The sequence below is a fragment of the Rhincodon typus genome, chromosome 1, assembly GCF_021869965.1.
Source record: "Rhincodon typus isolate 14 chromosome 1, sRhiTyp1.1, whole genome shotgun sequence".
In the NCBI taxonomy this organism is placed as follows: domain Eukaryota; kingdom Metazoa; phylum Chordata; class Chondrichthyes; order Orectolobiformes; family Rhincodontidae; genus Rhincodon; species Rhincodon typus.
In genome coordinates, this window is record NC_063332.1 from 161,358,375 (window position 1) to 161,381,690 (window position 23,316).

The window sequence follows — 23,316 nt, forward strand, 5'->3', positions numbered from 1 at the left end:
CCAAGTAATCTACTGGAGAACAAATTGTTGAACTCATGTGAGAGCTTGTATATGTCCTGTGAGCAATGCTACCTGGAGCATGAGGGCAGTAGTCTGCAAGGTACAAAACAGCAATAACAATTGATCTCATGACATCAGTCTGAGAGTCCTCTGCAAAACCCAGTTGATGATAAGATCTTGCTTATATTGCAATGGAGGCAGTAGCATCTGCCATCAGATGTTGCATAATGATGGGCTCTGTACTCCAATGGAGAAGGCTTCCATTTAAGCCCTGGAAAGGACAGGTTCCAAGCTCTGTGTAACATCCCATGTCAGCTTGGAACTAGATCACTCCATGCTCCTTGACAATGACAACAAGCGTTTCTGTGCCAGGCCTGATAATGCATCAACCATTTCTGTGTGCCAGTCCATTGGCTCTTTCCTGTACGCTGTCCTCATCTGAGTCCTGCAGTGCAACTTGTGTGAAGTCTCAGTCTTTGGGATGCTTGATATACATGCTCACCCCTGGCTTTGCTGCAGTTCACTTGTGCCCAGATTCAGTGTTCTGATCCCATTCTATAGTAGCCTCTAAAATTCATGCCATCACCAGTCTGTGAGCTGCTGTCTGAGAATATCTGATTCAGTAAACATCATTATCCAGGAAGACTTCAGTGATGCTGGTTGCAGTAGCCTCTCTGACTGCTTATAACCCCTTGGCACCATCTCCCATAATGGGTTTAGAAGATGCAGCCATATCTCTCTCACATCTGATCCACACCGCATTCTCCCCCCACCACTCTCCAAGCCCTCCACAGGTTCTTTGAGGCTCACTTGTGTTACATGTCAACCTGTCCTGCAAGAGAGCAGGAGAGATATCCGTTGATGTGTTGAAACATGGCTGATAATTGCATATGATAACTGAATTGTAGGCTGTGTGTAGAAACTATGAAATATGGATATGAGGTTTGGAATAGTGGTAGTGGTGTGAAACAGAGGAGAATGTTAGATATGAATCATGATTGTTAAAGATTGCTATGGACGTGTGATGGAGATGCATTGAACAGTGTGTGAGTTTGATAATGCATGAATAGCAGAAATCCTCACTTGTGTGAGGTTATCAAACATTTTTTACTGCAATGCAGCTGTGCCCTTGGTCCCTATATTGACCTCTGTCATCATTTGCTGCTATTCCCTGTGAAGTGCAGATTTGGAGGGTCTCTGGCCCTCTGCAGAAACATGTCCTATATCCTATTTCCATCATCAGGATGAGGGTCAGGATCACGGAGACCCTGGAAATCTTCTATCCGGCTTGTTTAACCATCACTTGTCTTCCTTGTGAAGAACACAAGCAGAAACAATACCAAAGCCTACTCCAGCCAGAATGCATCTCCTCTTTAAGAAGGTCACATTGCTTTAACTCGTGCATTGACCTTTGCCCCTCGCCACCACTTAGCAACTGGTGTTTAGCACCGGGTTGCATGCCACAATCATGGGAATGAAAAGGCAGCAAAATGTTTTACACTGGCCTAATGACTTAGATTGGGTATAGCATCATTATGCATTGTGATCTCTACACCTGCAAATGAGCCATATACCATTATTAGCCTTTAGTAACTTTCCAATCATGTAATTTCACTCTTTAACACTTCACTGGTTTCATTGACATTCTACAATTCAGTGTTCACTGGGCTGAATCTATGAGATCATGCCTCCTATATTATTCATATTTACTTCGGCTGATAAAAAATGTCAAGGAACTAGCATCTGATATTTAATCAAAAACCCCATCATCGGAATGCATTTACAATTTGTGTTCTTCTCCTGCAGATAACATCCTTGATTATTTGAGGGTGGCCATAACATAGTGATTTTACAATGGGGCAGGAGGAGGAAGAGGTAGTCTCCAAGTTTGGCTTCGGTGGAATTTGGATCAAACCACTGTGGGATTGTGTTCAATAACAACCAAGACTGGTCAGTGGCGAAAATAGCCTCTTTATTGAACATCCACAGTAGCACAGTTTGAGGTGGCGATGGAATCCAATGTACAGTTTTACAGTTACCTCTTTTATACAGTTTTTACATACCTTAACATTTTAGCATCATGGTGTGACATAGTTGTATCTATTGTACTCAAGTTTGTGTGACATCTGTCCTGGGGAACCAGAAGATGGTTTAAGCACTTGCGAAATGTTGGCTGTTACTCCTGATGGGATTAGAATGTCTGTCTGGTCTGAACTTGCACAATTAAGAGGTGTTAGTCCTTTTGTCTTTAAAGTTAGTAATGTTAGTAGAAATACTAGTCCTATATGATCTAAATAAGTGAGAAATTATACGTGTACTAAATAAAAGTATAGAAGATATTAAATTGATCTCCCACAGCTGGGTTGTGAGATTTCATTTACTGTTGCCGGTTTTGATAGTTCATTCATGAAGTTTCATGGAGCACTATTTTGATAATTAGTTTCTTAAAGGGGATAGCGGCCCTATTTAATGTGTATTTGTAAAGTATAAATCCGCACGTTAGCACAAGATGGTAGTCCTAAGTAAAAGTTAGAAATAGTAAGTACAGTGTTATAGAAATAGGTAATGTATAAGGAAATTTTAAAGAAATAAAGAGCAACAGACTGTAGGGACATGATGGTGGAGGAAACTGTTCAATATCTTGCAGACTATTCAGATCCCAAAAGATGGTTACTGCGGTCTAATTAATATTATAAATCTTTCCACAGTTTCAAGTGAGTTATGGAGACACAATGGTGGCGATGGCATTGTTCTGAGTAGGTTACAGTATTAACACTTATTCAAGGGTAGCCTTTGATACAGAAACAGGTCTAAACACTGCTTGTAGCACGGGGCCGATAAGAATTGAAAGGTGTAAAGAAACAGTAATGGGTCGGAAGGGATGTTTAATTTAATTTATCTTGTAAGAGTAAAATGTATTACAAAAATGGGGTTTTATGAACGAGTGAATGGAAACATGGTACAGTAAACATAGAGCACTTGTGAATGCGTTAGTAAAGAGAATCATAATACAATATCTCACACAACAAACTAACTATCTAACTGTCTCGTTGAACTAACCAGCCCCCCTGCAGATGGTGTTAATTGTGTTATTTGTCCATACCTGCCTCATACATAAACATAGCCACTCTCAATTTTACAAGCTTGAACTTGCAGTATATATCTAAGTAACAGTGTTTAATGACAAATGTTCATGTCAATTAAATGTGTGTTTTGGCTCTACTTTCACAAACAATATATAAATTATCACTATTTTTGTACTTGCCTATTAATTCTTCAATTGCATAATAGATTGCCATTGTTGTACACTATGTTTTTGGTAGTATTAACAAACACTGCCATACTATCTGAATACTCATGAAAATATAGATTACGCATGCACTATCACGTTTTTATACAGACCTACATGTAATACATCTGAGCGTATTATTTCATAGCTCATTTGTGTTTTACCCTTTTCTTTCTGTGAACAAATAATAAACACAGCATTATCTTTTCAAGGTATAGTTAATTTTGAAAGCTATAAGTCTGCTGAGTTATAAATAAGAAGTAACATTTTCTTTTCAAAATGCTGTACATAAAAGGTTGTGCCTCTGGCTACGCTACCAAATTGCAACTTGATCTTTTAATGAACTGTATTCATTGAATTATTCCAAATGCTGTTTACTTCAGTAGAAATGCATCTGCCTATTTTCTAAATGTCAATACTATCTTTCACTGATGACTAGTAACCTTTCTGACAGTTGAGCTCTAGCAATAGATGTTTAACCACCCAGCATGATACCTTCACAATTGGCACTTCGAGTATGTGCAATGCGATTTATTTTCTTGTCCACAGCTGCCTTTCACTCCCATAGGAAGCCAGGTCAAGGAAGAAGGCAAGTGGAATCCCAACAGATAACAGAGAAAGCCATTAATCACTTTTCAAAGCCAGCTCGTCTTTTGGAGCTTGTTCTTCCTCATCAAACCTGCATCCTCTCTTTATTTTACTGACCAACTCTATGTGGAGCACAGCCCCTCTGCTTGGCTCCATCTTGCTCAGATTGACTTTGAGCTGCTGCCTCTAAATCCTGGTTGTGCACATACACTCTCAATTCTCAGTGAGGCAGTGCATCAGTGCCTCACCTCATGAGCTGCCTCTGATAGCTTTCAAATAATCAACCCAGTGTCACTTATTGAATTCCATCAATTTACAGACAAGCTAGTCCAGCTTGGACTGGTTATTTAATATTCTATTTCAAAAGTATTTCCATTTAGTCATGATGCCATTTAGGTTATTTATTTTTATTTTCTATTAACTTTACATTATCAGTTTTATTTTATTACCAGGCATATTTCTGCTTCAATCCTACATGAACCCATACCCATTCCTCTCTTTCTCTCAGTCCTCTCATGTTAAACAATACATAATTATCTATCAAAAACGGCATTTGTAACTGATCAGAAATTTCTATTTTTAAAAAATTTCCGAAGTGCATTTTTACATTGCTAACACTTCAGGCTTTTTGTGCTAATCATTTTTTAAAAAATGTCTTCAGCTCACAAAGTACAACATTGGTACAAACCCTAATATTACAGTAATTCCCTTATGAGATGACCCATGAATTATTGGAGACTCCTGCATTTTGGCTATCGGTATTAGTGGATTGAACAGATGTCTTCAATGTTTCCCATTTTTCCCAACAAGTGCCCAAACATCTGATTCTACCTTAGTCCATCCAATGAATCCTTTTCTAGGTGCCTGCAATATTTTTTATTCTACTTGGTTATAAGGTACAAAGTTATTTCCCAAAATAGTATTTGCCTAAACATGCTGTAACAAAACCTAAAACATTCTGCTACCAATTTAGCATGATATTGTCTTAGATTGTGCCTAAATGCATAAGGAGTTCAAAACAAGCCTCAAAACACAAAGGTTTTATCCCAGCTTAATCTAATACAATCCTGTGGTTGTTTGTTAATTGATTCCACAACAACTGGTTTGAGGGAGGAACCAAGCCACTCAATTCAAATATAAGTACTGAACGTGATTTGTTCAGATGCAAATCTAATTGTCATGTCAGTGATATATTGAAGTAGAAGGGTCTTGTCATGTAATGATAGTGTCCCTACCTCTGAGCCAGGAGGCCTGCATATTGATTTTATGTAATAATCATCCAATGCCTTCTTGAATGCCTGACATCTAGGCATTGAATTCCATACCCTAACTACTCATTGTGTGAAAAACTTCATTCGTACCTTGGATTTCCTGCTTTTGCAAAACACCTTAAAAGTTCTGGCTCTCAGTTTTTTTTTTGTGAGGGGAACAGTGAGTCCACTGAATTATATCTAGAATCATAGAATCCCTACAGTGTAGAAAGAGGCCATTTGGCCCATCAAGTCTGTTCCGGCCCTCCGAACGGCATCATACCCAGGAACAAAAACAAACCTCCCTCAGGTCACCGGATCCGAAATGTTAACTCTGTTTTTTCCTTCACAGATGCTGCCAGACCTGCTGAGCTCTTCCAGCATCTTTGTTTTTGTTCCTGATTTACAGCACCCGCAGTTCTTTCAGTTTTTATTTAGCATCATACTCAGACCCAGCCTCTCACCCTACCCCTCTAGCCTGCATATCCATAGACAACATGGAGCAATTTAGCATGGCCAATCCAGCAAACCTGCACATCTTCACACTGTGGGAGAAAACCAGAACATCCGGCAGAAACCTGCACAGACACGGGGAGAATGTACAAATTCCACACAGACAGTCCCCTAAGGCTAGAATTGAACCCAGGTCCCTAGAGCCGTGAGGCAGCATTGCTGATCACTGAGTCACAGTGCTGCTCAACTATATGGCTTAACAGAAATCAGTGCTGAGGTGGGATATATCACCCTTAATGGGGACTTAATTGGCTGTTGCCTGCAAGAAACTGCCCCAGATTCTGCTGCTCACTGACATAGGATCAATTGCCCCTGAAACAACAACCCCCCTGACAACCCAAACACCTCCACCATCTCACTCGACTGCTTCCAAGATCTCCTGTTACCTCCACAAAATTCAGCCTCAGGAAAGAGAAGATTTAGCAACTTACCATGTTCATCAAGAAGGATATTGTCAGGCTTGATGTCCCTGAAACAAAAAAAGTAGAAAAGCGAGGTTATGAGTTATTTTTGGAGACAACTAAAATCACTTAATTTGTGCCATTCCTGTTTCCAGAATGAAAACAATGCAAAATTTTTACTCAGCTCTTATTTTCATTCTGTGTTCCTGATTTTTTCCACTACTGTTTCATGACTATGATTACAACAACACCAATTGTGGTTATATTGTGCTTCAAGTAATACAACATGACAATGTGCTTCACAGAAATGCACTGAAACAAAATATAACTCCAAGCAACATTAGCAGATGTTTGGGGACATGATTAAAAGCATTGTCAAAGAGGTAGATTTTTTTAGGGACTGTTTTAAAGGAGGAAAGCAAGACAGAGAACTGAAAAGCTGCAGCGTAATCATTCTGCATTGTGTTGTAGATGAAGAGGAGCCTATTGATGAACCATGCCTTGATTTCCAGAAAGCATTTGATAGGAATTCATATAAAAAGTTATTACACAAAGTTGGAGCTCATGGTATGGGGAGTAACATGCCAGCATAGAATTAAAATTGGCGGGCTGGCAGAAAACAGAGAGTCCACATAAGTCTTTTTCAGATTGGCACAACGCGATGAGTGGTGTCCCACAGTGGTCTGTACTGGGCCCTCAATGTTTTGCAATTTATATCAGTGACTTAGATAAGGGATTTGAAGGTAATAGTGGCTAAATTAGCAGGATAGGTGGCAAAGTATTTCGTGAAGTTGACATAACAGGGATGGAGACGAAAATAGATTAGTTAAGTAAATGGGCAAAAATCTGGCACATGGAGCACAATGTAAGAAAATATGAAATTATTCACTTTGGCAGGAAGAATGAAAAAGCAGAGCACCGTTTATACAGTGAGTGACTGCAGAATTCTGAAGTGCATAGTGAACCAGGTGCATGAGTCAGTATGCAGTCAGTATGGAGAGACAGCAAGTGATTAAAAACGTTACTGGAGTGTATCTTTTATTACAAGAGAAATTAAACATAAAAATAATCTTGTGCTTCAATTTTTTGGGGCATTAGTGAGATTATGTCTTGAATACTCTGTATGGTTTTGATCTTTTTTTAAATAAGGATCTAAATGTATTGGAGGCGGTTCAGGGAAGGTTTACTTGATTGATACCAGGAATGAATGGTGTTATCAGGAAAGGTTGGACAGGCTGGGCTTATTTTCACTGGAGTTTAGAAGATTGATGGATGATTTAATTGAATTTTATAAGATCTTGAATGGTCTTGACAAGGTGAACAAGGAAAGCATGCTTCATCTTGTGGATGAATCCAGAACTAAGGGACACTTTTAAAATTGGGTGTTGCACTTTTAGCACAGAGTTGAGGGTACACCTTTTCTCTCAGCGAGTTGTGACTTGGAAGTCCTGTCTCCGAAAGTGGTGGAGGCAGTGTCATTGAACACTTTCAAGGCAGAAGTATATAGATTCTTGTCAGGCTAGAAAATCCAAGCTTATCGTGTTTAAATAAGAATGTGGAATTGGGAACAAAAACGGATCAGCTGTGATCTTTTTGAATAATTTTTTCACAGAATTTGTTTTTTTTTATTGAGCAGTTTGAATATTTGTCCCCAATCATTGAAATAAAAGGAATGCTAGTGGATGCTAGTATTCCAAAATAAAAACAGAAAATGCTGGAGAAAACCAGCAGATCTGGCAGCATCTGTGGAGAGAGAAATAGAAGCTGCCAGGTGTCTGGTCTTCTCCAGCATTTTCGGTTTTTATTCGCCAGGATTAAGTTCTGGATTGGTAGTCCAGTGATATCTTCACTGCATCACTTAGAATCATAGGTCCTGCAATAGATTACATATGACGTAGGTATGGTGAGTCAGCATGGATCATTGACAAAGTGTTCTTTACTTTTGAAACTAGGTATAGAGGGTGAGTGACATTCAGAAGCTGTTTGATGGGTGTACTACCTAACCAATCATAGAGAAATTCCCATGAATGAATCCCAGTGACGAATAAATAAAATTGTTCCCCAAAACTAAAAAACACCATACATTTTAGAAATAATGAAAATATTCCTATTGAAAACAGAAGTGCTTTTTTTTCTTAAAATGTGCCATCATGCATGTTTTCTTAATATTAATTCAATGTGGACTTTGAAGCAAAATATTCACAACACCTGAACTAGAAATTGGGGAAGCCTATTTTGCACTTTTTTGGCTCCATTTTATCAAAGCCTGCTCGACGCTTACATTAAAAATTGTCCTTCCTTCTATTCAAATTACTGAAATAAAAGAAATCCAATAAGCAGGCTTACATTTTCAATTATAATTGCAGCAACATCAAAAAATTTCTGCCCTCAAAACCTACAATAGAGATCCACCAGAGGAAGAGCTGCTGATGCAACTTGGAACAATTCCTCCACTAAAATAGTTGATTCAATTTAAAGAGATTCCAAATCCCAGTCATCTTTGTCAGTTTTCCTTGCTATGCCGTTTGTAGTCACACCCAGAGCATCCTCAGGCTGAAACATGAACTGTGCCCTAAGTGATGATTTACATTGCTTTGAAAGAGCATCATCTGCCTTTGTTTCACCTTTTCCATTCCTTCGCACTCCCACCCACAACTCCCCACAACCTCCCCAACCCAGTCACCCCAAACCACAGCCCTGAGAGGCCCCTGTTATGCTCCAGGGATACAGGCTTCATGATCATATTCTCTGCCAAATTCATCCACCTCATCCTCTGCACACTGTGTCACTGGTGGTAACTTAATAGTAATGAAATAATATAGATTATTATTTCGGTTCCAGACTCCATACCTTTCCTCAGTTTCCTGAAAATAATTTTCATTGTCAAATCTGTTTCTGCTGCATAACTCCAACTTCGAACAATATAGGGGAACAGTATTTATGATTTGTTCCAACATGTACTGAGCATCTAAAAGTAAATCACATTATCCAGACTAATAATGTAAAATAAGCAGCTCTATTTTCTTAGCCCCCCCACCTTAGTTTGCAAATTAACAAAGGTACATTAAATACATTTGACATTGTAGAGCACAAAAGCACTTTAAAAACCCACAAGTGATGCCTGTCAAAACCATTTAGTCACACAGTAATTTGCCATACATATTTGTCAGTTCAAATATGTTGTGTGACCATACAGCCTTTTCACGGAGTGCTATTTCTGAGCACTGAGACATACCAGATTTTCTCTTAGTGAACATCTGCTGCAGAAAGAATAAACACATTGTGACTTGCTCTCCCCAGAGAAATTAAACAGCAGAGTTGTGACTGTTCATCGCTCTAAACTTAACAACAAAACATCAGAAGGATTTAGGAGTTGCTTCAAAATGATTACTCATGTTCAATATATGCATTATTTTCTTCTAAGATGTGGTTATCCTCTTTATCTGTGAAAATGGACCCCATGTGGCATCTGTCTATTTAGATCCGCTTGGGATCTTTCAAACCTGCCAGCTGATAGAAGATACACGTTTATATATATAAAAATGCTATTTATTTCTGGTGACCTTCATGACTAAGTCATGGGAAGTATGGTGAGGCAGTTCTTTTCCTAGCCTAATGTCAGGAATACTAACCCTACAGTGGTTTCTGAAGTCAGCCCTATTTGAATACAGTTGGTTTGCTTTTGGCATTGTGAAATGTCTCTCATTGGGAGTTCAACTAATCAAGAACAGACTACGGCATGATTTAAATGCCAAAGGAAGATTAAAGCAGCAGATGGCCAAAGGGATTTAAATGTTCATGTACACAGATCATTAAAATGTTGTGAACAAAAATAGGAAATGATTACAAAGCCTAATGAAATACTCTCCTTGATTTCTGGCGGAGTAGAATATGTGTTTAAAGCTGGTATAGCTATTCAAAGACATGGTTAGACCACAAGTGGAGTACTGAACGTGGCATCTTATTAAAGATGAACAAACCTTAGGAGGGAGTACACTGTAGATTTACTAGAATGATTTCTGGATCCCAGAGTTAAATTATGAGCAGAAATTACAGGAAAAAAAAAGAATTGCAGAAGCTGGAAATCTTAAACAAAAACAGAAATTGCTGGAAAATCTCAGCAGGTCTGGCAGCATCTATGGAGACAAAGCAGAGTCAATGTTTCGGATCCAATGACTCTTCTTCAGAACAACGAAGAAGGATTCCGAAGAAGGGTCAGTGGAGTCAAAATGCTAACTCTGCTTTGTCTCCACAGATGCTGCCAGACCTGCTGAGTTTTTCCCACAATTGCTGAGTGTTTTCCAGCAAATTCTGTTTTTTTTACACAAACTAGAAGTGTGCTCTGTGGAATTTAAAATATTAAGGGACAAATGGATTCAAGATGTCAAGATATTAAGAGAAAACAAACACAGAGAATGCGAGAGAAACTCAGCAGATTTGGCAGCCTCTGTGTTTGAGTCCAGTATGACTCTTCTGCAGAACTGATATAACTAATATAATGAGAACCGAACAATTCCAAAGAATTTTGCCTTTAAAAGACATGAAGAGGAACGGATAAGCTAGATAGAGAGACACTGGGCAGAGTTTGGTTCCCATGATGCACACCACCACCAACCACCCGCACCCCCCCCACCCCCAATCTCCTCCCCGTATGCAGTTAGAGAATGAATGGAAGAATCAGCAACATGTTGTTACTGTGCAGGTGACCCAAAGAAATTTAGGTGCATTCAGACAGTTAACTGGCAATTGTTGGGCCACCCATTCAATTGAGGCTCCCAGACAATGGACATTCTCTGAGTCTCTGAGGCCAACTCAGAGGATGAAAGCCAGATCTCTGGAAATGAAGTGAGTGGAGCAGAGTGCAGGATGCAGGGAGGTGGTCACTGGAGGAATGGTGGTTGGAAAAGGACAAATCCAAGGCAGGGGATGGTTTTCAGTGGATCTCCTTCCACTCTCTAGTCCCTAGATTGTGTACTGAATGCCCATCAATAAGTACAAGGATATAGGCAAACCTTACAGGGTTTGTTGGGCAGCCTCCGTGAACCACAGGATACCTATGTTTGGTCCATTAAATCCCTGAGCTGTTGAGTTGCATCTCCCAGTCAGTATTCCTTAAAGAAACATGCTCATGACTTCTTTACCCAATCATAGCATGTGATCTGAGAGCATAACGGTCTCAAACTTCATCTTATCCCCACATCACTTAAAGCATGACATGCTACTGGATGCTGCTAAATGCTGCCTTGTTGTAATCTACTGTTTGTGTATAGTGTTAGCTGCACTAAATGTCTGTTGGATTCTTCAATACCACATTATCCACTTTCAGTCTCTTATTATATACAAATAATATAAGCAGCGCTGCATCAGGTAAATCATCCTTCTGGGGGCAAAATCACATCACCAGCCACTGCTAAATTTGACTGAGTTCAGGAATAATTGGCATTAGGTGGCTCAGTTAGGAACCTAATTGATATTCCATTGCCAACGTGTGAGATTCCTGCGCCAGGAATCCATCCCCATTCCTGCCAAATTGCAAATGGTTTTCTGAAGGCAGGAATTGGATGTGGGCACTCCTGCATGAGTCTGCCCACACCCACACTCCACGCTGCCATTATGATTTCCCTGACAAGGTAGTCTAAATTCAACTCACTACTTCTGTCAAGAAGCAGGGGAGGCATTGCCTAAAAACAAAACTAGATCTTTCTGGAGTGAGAAACCATTCAATTCTCTTTACAGACAGTTAATTGATGCCAGATTAATTGTTATTTTTAAATGCAAGATTAATCAGTTTCTATGAACCAGACTTATTAAATGTTAATTGGCCAGAGATGAAGTTCACACTGAGGTCAGCCATGATCTCTCCCTGAATGATGGAACTGGTTTGAGGGGCTAAATAACCTAGTGCAGCTTTCATTTTTCAAAGAGGATGAAACTTTTCCCTGTTGTTTCAGCCAGCAGTTATAAACATCATTCAACAGTATAACAGATAATTATCACATTATTGGTTGTGAAATCTTGCAGTACGTAAACTGGCTACCACATTTCCAGCTTTATGATAATGCCTACACATCAATTAATTCCTTGGCCATAACTTGCTTTGGAATATCAAAGGTCACGATATACATTATATCAATGTAATTTTTAATGATTGTATGATCTTATAATCAATTTTCAATGAAAGACAAAAGTAATGGAAAAGGATGCTCCAAGAATAAGCACAGTGCATGATTATATTGAGAACTTGAGTTCAAAAGTGAAAAAAAGATTGATTTTGGTCTTTCAATTCTGTAATGATCTGGCACTTCTTTTAAAAATATTGAATATCATTCTGAACACTGAATCAAAAACAACACTTACAAAGTAATCAGAGATAGTAAGAACTGCCAATGCTGGAGTCAGACACAACACAACAGTGTGGAGCTGGAGGAACACAGCAGGCCAGGCAGCATCAGAGGAGCTGGAAAGCTGATGTTTCAGGTTGGGACCCTTCTTCAGAAATGTGATTTCAGCTAAATGCCCAGCACGCCACTTGGAGAGATATTTTTTATGGTGGTTGCTGATTTGAGCTTTACACCAATCAGAGAGAGAGGGAGAATTAGACTACAAGCAGGCTCATGCAAGGGCAAGAGGCCCATAACTACAGAGATACTACTATTAACATTCTCCGTGCAGCCGAGGCTGTGGAGAAGTCCTAAGATGCTTGGAAATCAGTGAGAAGAAATTTCCAAAAGCAGAGGCCTGTTGGGAGGGTGACAAGAAGAAGACATCATATGAGGCTATTGAAAACATGAGTTTAGGGAACCCATGTTAAGGAATAGTGAGCTGAGTTAGTAGATTGTTTTGAGGGTCTTGGGGAGAGATGTGACTTGAAAAAATAGCATCTAGTGAAAATACAGCAAATTATTGAAAGGAAACCTATTATAGCAACAAGAAACTTTAGCATGGAGAAATGAGGATGCTTCACTGAGGTTTGTGTATCTGTAAGGGATAAAATGAACAAATCATTCTTCCTGACGGAACAGGACATTGACAAATCTCTGGAATCCAAAGGACTTCGCCCTAAAACGTTGAAAGAGACAGCAACAGAGATATTAAATGCACTGGTAATTATTTTCCGAAATTCTTCAAATGTGCCTACAGTCCAGAAGGTTGCAAATTTAGCCTCACTGTTTAAGAAAGGAGGGAGGGAGAAAACAGGGACCTACAGACCTATCAGTGTGACATCATTAGTATGGAAATACTAAGCTTTATTATAAAGGATGTGTTTACTGGATATTTAGAAAATATGTGTCTTAATGTATAAGGTCAACATGGATTATAAAGGGGGAATCATGTTTGAAAAGCCTGATGGAGTTTTTTTGAGAATGTTACTAGCAGAGTCAAGAAGAGGGTATCTGTGGATGTGCCATAGTTAGAATTTTAGAAGGCTTTTGAAAATGACCATCACAGGAAGATAATGAACAAAGTTAAAGTCATAGAATTAGGGATAATGTACATGCATGGATTGAGGATTGACGTATAGGCAGAAAACAGACAGTAGGAATAAATGGATCACTCAGGTTAGCAGTCTATGGCCAGTGTGGTAGCTCAATGATTCATACTTGGGGCCCCAGCTATTTATACTTACGTCAATGATTCAAATGGAGGCAAGTGTAATATTTACAAGTTTGCAGATGATAAAAAACTTGGTGGAAATATTAGTTGCGAGGATTTTAAAAACTTCAGCAGAAGGTGTCTTCTCCCAGCCCAGGCCCAACGACGAGGTGGTTTCCAACAGTTCGGGATAGCAGTAAAGGCCTGACACATGGTGGGTGGTCTCCCAGTGTGGCAGTCTCTCGCTGTGGCAGTCTTGTCAAAGAAGGCTGGTCTCAGCCAGGAGTGGTGTTCTTGTCCTGGCCTGGGGGTCTCGTGGAGGTATTGTTGGTGGCTTCTGTGTATTCCAGCAGCCGGGCATGAAGATCCAGTCCCGACCTGGAGGTCTCATCCTTGCTTTGGAGGCAGTTTTCTGGTCTTTCACCAGCAAAGTCCTGGCGTGAGGTCTCGCCTCAGTGTGGCAGGGTAGCCTCGGCCCAGTGGTGCTGTGTCGGCCTGGCATGGCGGTCTGAGCCCGACCTTGTATGGCTGTTTTGCCTGGTTTGCCAGCATACCCTGAACCCAGGAGCCATTAATTGAACTGTGATGAACTTTATAGTTCTTATTTTCTTCTTATTTACGAGTTCTTTCATTAGTTTAGGTGCCGTGGAATGGAGACTTATAAAACTTTGCGCCTTTTTTTGTAAAAATACATGTGACAATAAATTGCTATTCTATTCTATTCTAGGAGGTTTCAAGGGAATATACAGAGGCTGTTTGAGTGGGCAAATGCATAGCAGATGAAATATATTGTGGCTAAGTATTTGGTGCAGAATATTTCTTAAAAATGGTAACAGATTGGAAAGTGTTGATGTCCAAAGGAACATGGTGCCTTTGTTCAAAAGTCAATGAAAGCGAGCCTGCATGTTTAGCAACCAATTCTGAAGGCAAGTGGTATGTAGACCTTTATGACAAGAGGATTTGAATAAAGGAGCAAAGAAATCTTGCTTCAATTGTATAAACTGCTGGTGAGACTACACCTGGAGTTTTGTGCTACCCCAAGACTAAGGAATGAAATACTTGCCATGGAGGGAATGCAGCAAAGGTTCACCAGACTGATTCCTGGGATGGTGAGACTGTCCAATGAGGAGAGTGTATTTGTATTCTCTGGAGTTCATAAGAATGAAGGGATAGACAAAGTAATTGAAGAATGATGTTTCCCTGGCTGTGGGATCTAGAGCCAAGAGATACATCCTTAGAATAAAGGGCAAATACTAAATACTGAGAGAATGAGCACTTAGAGAAGGGGCCGAATGGACTATTCCTGCCCTCTGTTCCTATTCCTATATTCTGATGTTTGTAATGAGATTGCTCCAATAGTTCTTTTCTAGCGTAATATAGTTCATGTTTTGCTCTTGTGCAACAAACCTTTATATCCTTTTGATAAAAATAGATTGACTGACAATTGTGAATATGCTCAGTGATTGACCTCCACAGTAAATGAAAGAAACTTAAAACTTATCGTCTATCAAGGCAAGTTTTACACCAGGACAAAAACAGAAAATGCTGGTTCAGCAGCACCTACGAAGAGAGGAACACAGTTAATGTTTCAAATCTGGTATGACTGTATGTCAGTACTGTGCAAGCATTCTCTGTGTTTGTTTAACTCTGGGATCTGACTTGGTCAGTATTATCATCAGCTGGGATCATAACAACATATATAACAGCACAGTAGCAGCTTGGGCAGGACAGGTCATGGAACGTATAACCAGGTGGAGAGACTGTTGTATGGAGCAAGTGTCACCACCATGAATTACATTTCTCTCAAATAATAATTTACAATTCTTGATAGCACATGCCTTGGTTGTTTCCAACCCAACAACATTCTGCAGGGAATTGTAAGAGAGGGACAGTGATTGCTGATCTGATAACAAAGTTCCAGTGGAAAATGCAGTAAGTGGAACAGACAGAAGATAAATGAAGTTGACTTCCTGCTAATACATTCTATCAGAGTCCTGCTAATCTCAATGTGGGCTAATGTTTGGTACAATAATTTTATAACTTGTCAAGTATGTAGAAAGAGTTAACTACAATTTGTAAATTGTTTGCACTGCAGATATCAACCTAGATTTCCCTAAACAAGGCAGAGCTATCTGCAGTTCAGGTTGTTGGAACTGGATCATGATATACAATTAAGATTCAAATTCAGTTTGGAGATCATCATGGCTTGACACCATCATAACTATGGAAGAATTCACAAAATTGACTTCTATGTACAATATACCAAGGAGTTTTGCAGCTTCCCCACATAAAGCAGCATTATTAAATTATGAAAAAGCTGGTCTGCAAATTAAAGTTAGTAAAATCACAATACACAGGTCAGCCTTTCAAAACACTTAAAGAAAATAATTTAACTTTAAAGTAAAATTGTTCTTAGTATGGCAAAAACGTAGAACAGGGTGAATCTAATATGTAACATCTAATATCTAATATATAAACCTAAGTGTTTGTTTACATTATAAACTTGTCCCTGTTTTTCACTCATGTCTGGGATACTTCTCATCAAATCATTTCCCTTAGTAATTAGAAAATTTGCATGAAGTATTTGAATGTTTATCAGATTGGCTGAGGAGTGGGTGGTACTTCTTAGCATTGGCAATCAAGGGGAAACAGGTGGCAACTTTTTAACAAAGTGCTCAACATATTTGCAGCATTTGTAATGAAGCTCAAAACATAATTACTCCGGGAAACTGGCAAGTTGGCATTTTGTCAGTGTCAGTATGGTTTCTGGATCCTGGACTTGTTGAGGATGGTTATCTACATTGCTATCTGGGTGATAAGTTGGTGGACTAGATCAGTAACACTTTATGAAACAGTTAGACGAAATTCAAATGAGTTCCATAACATGCAGCGCATCCAGTCTGCCACACTCTTGTCCATTGAGTGAGAGTGGAGACTATTACTTTCCTCTCTTTTCAGAAGAAACTGGTTTTCATTAGGGAATGCACTCAAAGTAGCAACAACATCCACAAATTCCCTGTAAATAATTAGATTGGCGTTCTTGAAAATTAGGTCCTGGAAGAAGTAGGAAAGGCAGAGTTATAGAATAGTGCCAACTCCGTATTCTGGACCAATTTCTACACCTAATGTAATATGGGTTTAAAGGTGAGAACTTCTTATGTACATTCATGAAATTAAGGAGTGGTAATTAAAACAAAAATTATAAGCATTTGTTAAACTGCAAGTATTGTCAAAAACATGCATTCTTGAAAACTTCAGTCAAGGGGTGTCAGCACCACTAGCAAGGACAGCATTTATTGCTGGCTCCTAATTGCATTGGAAAAGGTGTTGATGAGCTACCTTCTTGAACTGCTTCAATTCTTTGGGGTTTGGTACACTCACAGTGCTTTTAGGAAGGGAGTTCTAGTGACAGAATACAGTTCCCAGTGTGGAAACATTTGGAAAGGAACTTGCAATTGGTGATTTTCCATACATCTGCTGCCCTTACCCTTCTAGGTGGTAGAGGTCACAATTTTAGAAGGTGCTGTCAATGAAATCTTAGTGAGTTACCAAAATGCATCCTGTAGATTGTACACACTGTTGCTATTTTGCAGCAGTGGTGAAGGGTTTGGATGGTCAATGTAGTGGATGAAGTGCCAAATAATCAGGCTGCTTTGTCCTGGTTGGTGTCAGCTTCTTGAATTTTGGAGGTGCATTCATCATTTACACATACACACATTTACTCATATTATCCTTTCTCTTCTTCAGGCAGTGATGTCAAAAATGAAGGACACCTTGTTACCTGTCTCCTATCCCTCCATTCTGTCCCCCCAAGTCTTGCTTGCTGGGTCACAATTGGAGTAGATTCAGTGAAATGTAGGAGTTCATAGAATAGTTACTGCATAGAAAGAGGCTATTTGGCCCTTTGGGTCAAGAGCAATTTAACTAGTCCCACTTCCTTATCTCTTCTCCCAAGTCTTGGAAAGTTTTTCTCAACAGATAATTAATTCCCTGAAGTATTTTACATCCTTTAAGTTTGAAGTCCTTAACTACATTCTCAGGATAAGCCTTCTAGATCCTACGTACTCTCTGCAGAGAGAAGTTCTTCCTCATGTCATTGGTGCTTGTTTTGCCAATCATCTGAGAACAGATTGATCTTTTGATTCTGAATCTTTCTGGAAAGGGATAAAGTTCTCCCCACTTTACCAGAAGACTACTCCAAAATAGACTCCTCCTGTCCACAGTCTGGAGACTGCAGTTAATGATATGAAGATGATATTATTGGATAATAAGAGCTGATTAAGTGTTAGCATTGAGGCAAGCAGCAGGGCAGTGGTCTCTCATGACTGGTGGGCAACATGATCTTAAAAGCATTAACAACAACAAATACATTAAGACCTTTGCCATTCAGAATTCTAGTACTTTGACAGAGTGGTTTATTGTCTTGGCAAGTTTAGTATTGTACAATGATTAAATGATTGAAGTACAGAAGATGACCACTCAGCTTGTTATGTTTGCGACAGTTCTCTCCAACTCACCTCGTGTCACTCTCCTGCCTTTTTCACATAGTCCTGAAAATGTTTTCTCTTCAGCCAACAATCCAATTCCCATCTGAAAGCCAAGATTAAATTTGCATCCATCACACTTTCAGTTAATGCATTCTAAGTTATAACCATATGTTGCATTAAATGGTTTTTCATGTTACCTTTGCTTTATTTGCCAATCACATCAAATTGGTGACTTCTGGTACCTCTTCTGGCAGACCTCCTCTTAATCTTTTCACTAAGGAGAACAGCTGTAGCTTCTTCAACCTGCCTACATGATTTATGTCCCTCATGCCTGGAGTCATTCTCGTGAATCTTTTCTGCACCCTCTCTAATGCCTTCACTTCATTCTTAAGATGTGAGCTCGGGACAATAGACAATACTGCAGTTTAGACCAAGGTTTTAATGCATATTTACCATAATTTTTAAAAATTCATTTGTGGGATGTGGGCATCATTGGCTGGCCCTCATTTATTGCCCATCCCTAGTTGCCTTTGAGAAAGTGGTGGTGAGCTGCCTACTTGAACCGCTGCAGTCCTCCTGCTGTGGGTTGGCCCACAATGCCATTAGGGAGGGAATTCCAGGATTTTGACCCAGCGAATAAACAACCAAATATTTCCAAGTCAGGATGGTGAGTGGTTTGGAGGGGAACTAGAAGGTGTGTTGTTCCCATGTAGCTGCTGCCCTTATCCTTCTAAATGGAAGTGATCATGGGTTTGGAAGATCTACCTGAGGATCCTTGGTGAATTCCTGCAGTGCACCTTGTAGATAGTACACGCTGCTGCTATTGTGTGTCAGTGGTGGAGGGAGTGGATGCTGGTGGATGTAGTGCCAATCAAGCGGGCTGCTTTGTCCTGAATGGTATCAAGCTACTTGAGTGTTGTTGGGGCTGCACTCATCCAGGCAAGTGGGGAGAATTCCATCATACTCCTGGCTTGTGCCTTGTGGACGGTATAATGTTTTTGCTTTTATAATGATACCTGTAGGCCCTGCAACACACAAAAGATGCAGACATATCTCTGAAGGATCTTCACCTTGCTGCTTTCAAGATACCAATGGACAAAATCTATTGCATTACAATAGTCACTTCTAACAAACTTAGGGGCACATTGGGTTGAATTTTGCTATTAGCATTGGCAACCCAATATCGAGGTAATTAGGGGGCATGAGCTCATTTGAGATGAAAGTGGTCTTCCAGCTGAATTTTATAACAGCCCACCAATTAGGAGATTGCTTTCATATTCACAGTCCAATTAAGGCCAGTGAGTGGGAATTGCAGACAGTGCAGCCCACTGCAGGGTCACTGTCTGATCAATGGGAAATGTTGCTGAGGCTCAAGCAGCAGGAGCCCTCAACTGGGGGAAGTTGCAAAGATTTTATTTGACCCATGATGACCAGACACATCTGTCTCCAGGAGTTCCACACTCAGTGGCAAGGCTTTGAAAAGACCATAATCTTGCCTTTTACTGCTGGCAACATTTCAATATCCTTCAGATATAACAGAGCTGTCCTAATATTGGTTCTTTGGATCTTTTTTCAAGATCAGGCCAGATTTCTAGGCTAATGTTAAATAACATTTATTAATATACTCAACATGACGGTAAGCCTGTAGTGCATATGGACTGTATAGGATCCAACCTCCTATCAGAGTCCTAGCACTGAGTACTGAGGTCCTTTCCTCAGAACACAGTGAATGCGGAATCTTTAAATATTTTTAAGGCAGAGGCAGATAGATTCTTGATTACCAAGGGGATGAAAGATTATCGATGTGTAGGCATGTAGTCTGGCACTCATCCGTAGCCTTGCAGGTTACTACACTTTGGGTGCATGTCCAAGTTCCTCTTAAATGAGTTTGACGGCTTCTGGCTCAACCATCAAACCAGACAGTTTTACCTCAGGGGCTCATCTACATTTTCATTAAACCATTTCTTGACTTTGTATGTTACTGCAGTAATTATCATTTAGTTATTCTTTAAGTAGCTTGATTACGTTGCAGCCCCCTTCATGTTGCACTGATCTCTCAAAGAAATTCACATGGTCAAGGGCGCCCAGTGCTTTTCAGTGTAATTTTTCAACGTGAATCCTCTCCCATTACCCTCACACCACCCTTCATCTCCAAAGCCAGAGACATGAAGAAATCTGCCCATTATAGGCAATTAGGTGACAGCGATTCAGAGTGCTTGTTCAAGTCAGAATGCTAGTCACGAGCAATATCTATGTAGAGCAACTGAAAGCAAATATCTGTATCTCAGGTCTATGTCAAATTTGTACCAGCACCAGCTTGTACACAAACAGTACAAAGTGTTCCTACGAGCAGTATTACCTTGGGTCTAACAGCACAGACTAAGGTGTCAGGTGTGCTGGCAAAGCAAGTGGAGGTGTTGACAGGTTATCCAAGTTATAACCATGACACTTCAAGGCAATCCTTCATTTAGAAGCTCACTGTAAATAGTCCAGGATATAAAATAGGAGAATGTATTACAGTTCCGACAAATAGCATTCATAACGAATGAGGCCAATTTTATTTGGTCTTGAGTCTCCCAGTTATGTGCAAGAAATGGCCCAAGGCATTTTCATTCTCCATAATTTGCAAACAGAAAAACAATACTAACAACTTTAAGCACAGAAGGGGTTTTTTTTCAATTTTTATCTAGTCAATGAAAAGGAAAAAAATACTTTATATATAAATACTATTGCTTCTGTGCTTCTTGTGACCTCAAGATGAACCAACACTCTTCATAACCCATGTACAGTTGGTTAAAGCAGTTGGTACATGGTTAGTTTGTGGTAACGAATTATGCTAATGGTGGGAGTACTATTTCTGCAAGGTTATGGTAGTACATGGAGATCTGGCTTTGTCCATGTGGAGTGTTGCTGCTCCAGCTATATAATCACTTGCCTATCTCCAACAAAAAGAGTTGCTTATGGCTCCTCATGTACAGTAGTTAATTACATTACAACACAACAAATGAGTTACTTTTGAACTGTTGCGTTTATGAGTTTTTGGGTAAAGTACAGCAGTTAATTTGAGCAGAGCAAAGTTTCATGAAAGCAACAAGATGTATAAACAGTTAATCTGTTTTGTTGGTATTATTTGAAGGATGAGATTTGGAGGAAGATTAGATATCTCCGTGGAACCATAGAAAAGCTACAGCACAAAAAAAGGCCGTTCAGCCATTGTGTTCGTGCTGGCTGAATAAAATAGCCACCCATTCTGATCATACTTACCAGCTCCTAGTTCATAGCCTTGCAGATTATAGTACTTCAGGTACAGATCCAGACACCCACCACCCTCTATCAATCATATTAAATCTATGCTCCTGGTAATTGACCTGTCCAGTTGGGGAAACAGGTTTTCTCTGTCCGATCTAAACAAGCCCCTCATTATATTGTACAACTCAATTAAGTTACCCCCTCAGCATCCTCTGTTCCAAGAAAAACAATCCTAACCTAGTTAATCTTTCCTCACAGCTGCAATCGTCAAGCCCTTGCAACATTCTTATAAATTTCCTCTGTACTGTCCCTACAGCAACCGAGTCCTCATGTGGTGACTGCATTTGTACACAAAACTGCAGCTGTGATCTAACCAGTGTCTTATATACTTCTGACATTACATCCTTGCTCTTGTCTACAACACCTCATCCAATGAAGAACAGAAATGTCTATGTGTACTTTACACCTCATTTATCTGTGCTGTCACATTCAGGGGCCTGTGGACATGCACTCCATAGTCTCTCACTTCCTCTTCCCCCTCCATAATCTTCGATTTATTGTGTATTCTCTCACTTTGCTTGCCCTCCCCGAATGCCTAACTATAATTATTTGATAAAGCGCGATTTCCACCGAACACCTCACTTCAGTGGCAAGACAAGATGGCGCCAAGGAGTGGCAACTTTTGTTCCAGCAGCAGTGGCGCAGTCAGGGGACTCAAGCCTGGCCACCAGGCCCATGGCCCATGGCCCATGGCAAAGCAGTTAACAACAAAGACTGTAAAGGTGGACACTTTTTCTTTTTTTTTAACTTTTCTATAGCCTATGTTTTGGGCGTTTTTCTGTGTTTTAAGATCGTGCCAGAGAGTGGTGACAATATACAACACTTTTCACTTTAATTTGAAACAAAATACACGTAATAATAAATAAATCAAATCAAATCACTTGAAATGTGGAACTTCCAAGTACACAAAAAACTTTTAGTGCCATTCTGGGTTATGTATTGGAACGGGACTAGAATATCCAGCTTACTGACTTAGAAGTTACAGTCCTACCAGCAATTAATTCAGCATGGTTTAGAGTCTGCATTTGTATTACGGAGACCTATCCCGATTTCCATCAGTTTGATCTTAACTAGTTTACCACACAAGCTCCTCACTTGGGTTATTTTTCTAACAGTACACATTGGGACCTCGACACTCCAAAGCCTAGGAAAGTGGTAGGCAATGATGAACAGTTGCATGTGCATTTAAGATTGTTTTATCACTTACATTAACAAAAAGCATGGATTTTTAAGTAATGGCCATTTGGTTGACAAGGGCAATTTAATGGACATACCTAATTAAACTTTCAAATGGCCAAATTGCGAATTTCCACACATAAAACATCCAAAGGAAGTTAAAGTTTGTGGAATGCATTAGGTGGTAGCTAACTTCTTTAGCAACAAAACATAGAATGGTAAACAGAAAAAGAAAAGCTTTGGCTCGGGTTCAAAGACTCTGAATGTTATGCAGCGATCTGCTCTGAGTTCGCTGCTGTTCACACATTTCACAAATAACACAGAAAAATCTACCTGAGCTAAGATATGATTTGGTAGTGACACAGAGCTAAGTGGTTTGTTAACAAATATTCATGTGATTGATAGGATATTCCAAGAATAAGCAGAAGGGATGGACAGTGACAGATGGGCCTATGGATAGATAAACAGAAATTTAAACTCATTGGAATAGGAAATGGGAAACATGCACAAACTAAAGGACATTCAATTAGTGAAGGTGGGAAAGTAAAGATTTCTAAAAACATTCATGATTACTAAACATTCAAGACAAGCGTCTGCTCATATGAAGCCCTTATCAACACAGATAATCCTGCAAGACAAGGAATATCAAGGAAGTATGGCAATATATTGGAACAAATTCTACTAACTTTACAGAGAATACAAATGAGATA

At 39.6% G+C, this 23,316-nt stretch overlaps 1 protein-coding gene across 1 annotated transcript in view; it reads right to left on the reverse strand.

Annotated features, from left to right (window-relative positions):
- Nucleotides 1–23,316, reverse strand: part of LOC109927407 (serine/threonine-protein kinase 32B-like) — a 169,442-nt gene that overhangs the window by 75,506 nt on the left and 70,620 nt on the right. The window contains exon 3 of the mRNA XM_020527421.2: nt 6,072–6,109. Coding sequence (XP_020383010.1) covers nt 6,072–6,109 — 38 coding nt within the window. The remainder of the gene's footprint in view (nt 1–6,071; nt 6,110–23,316) is intronic.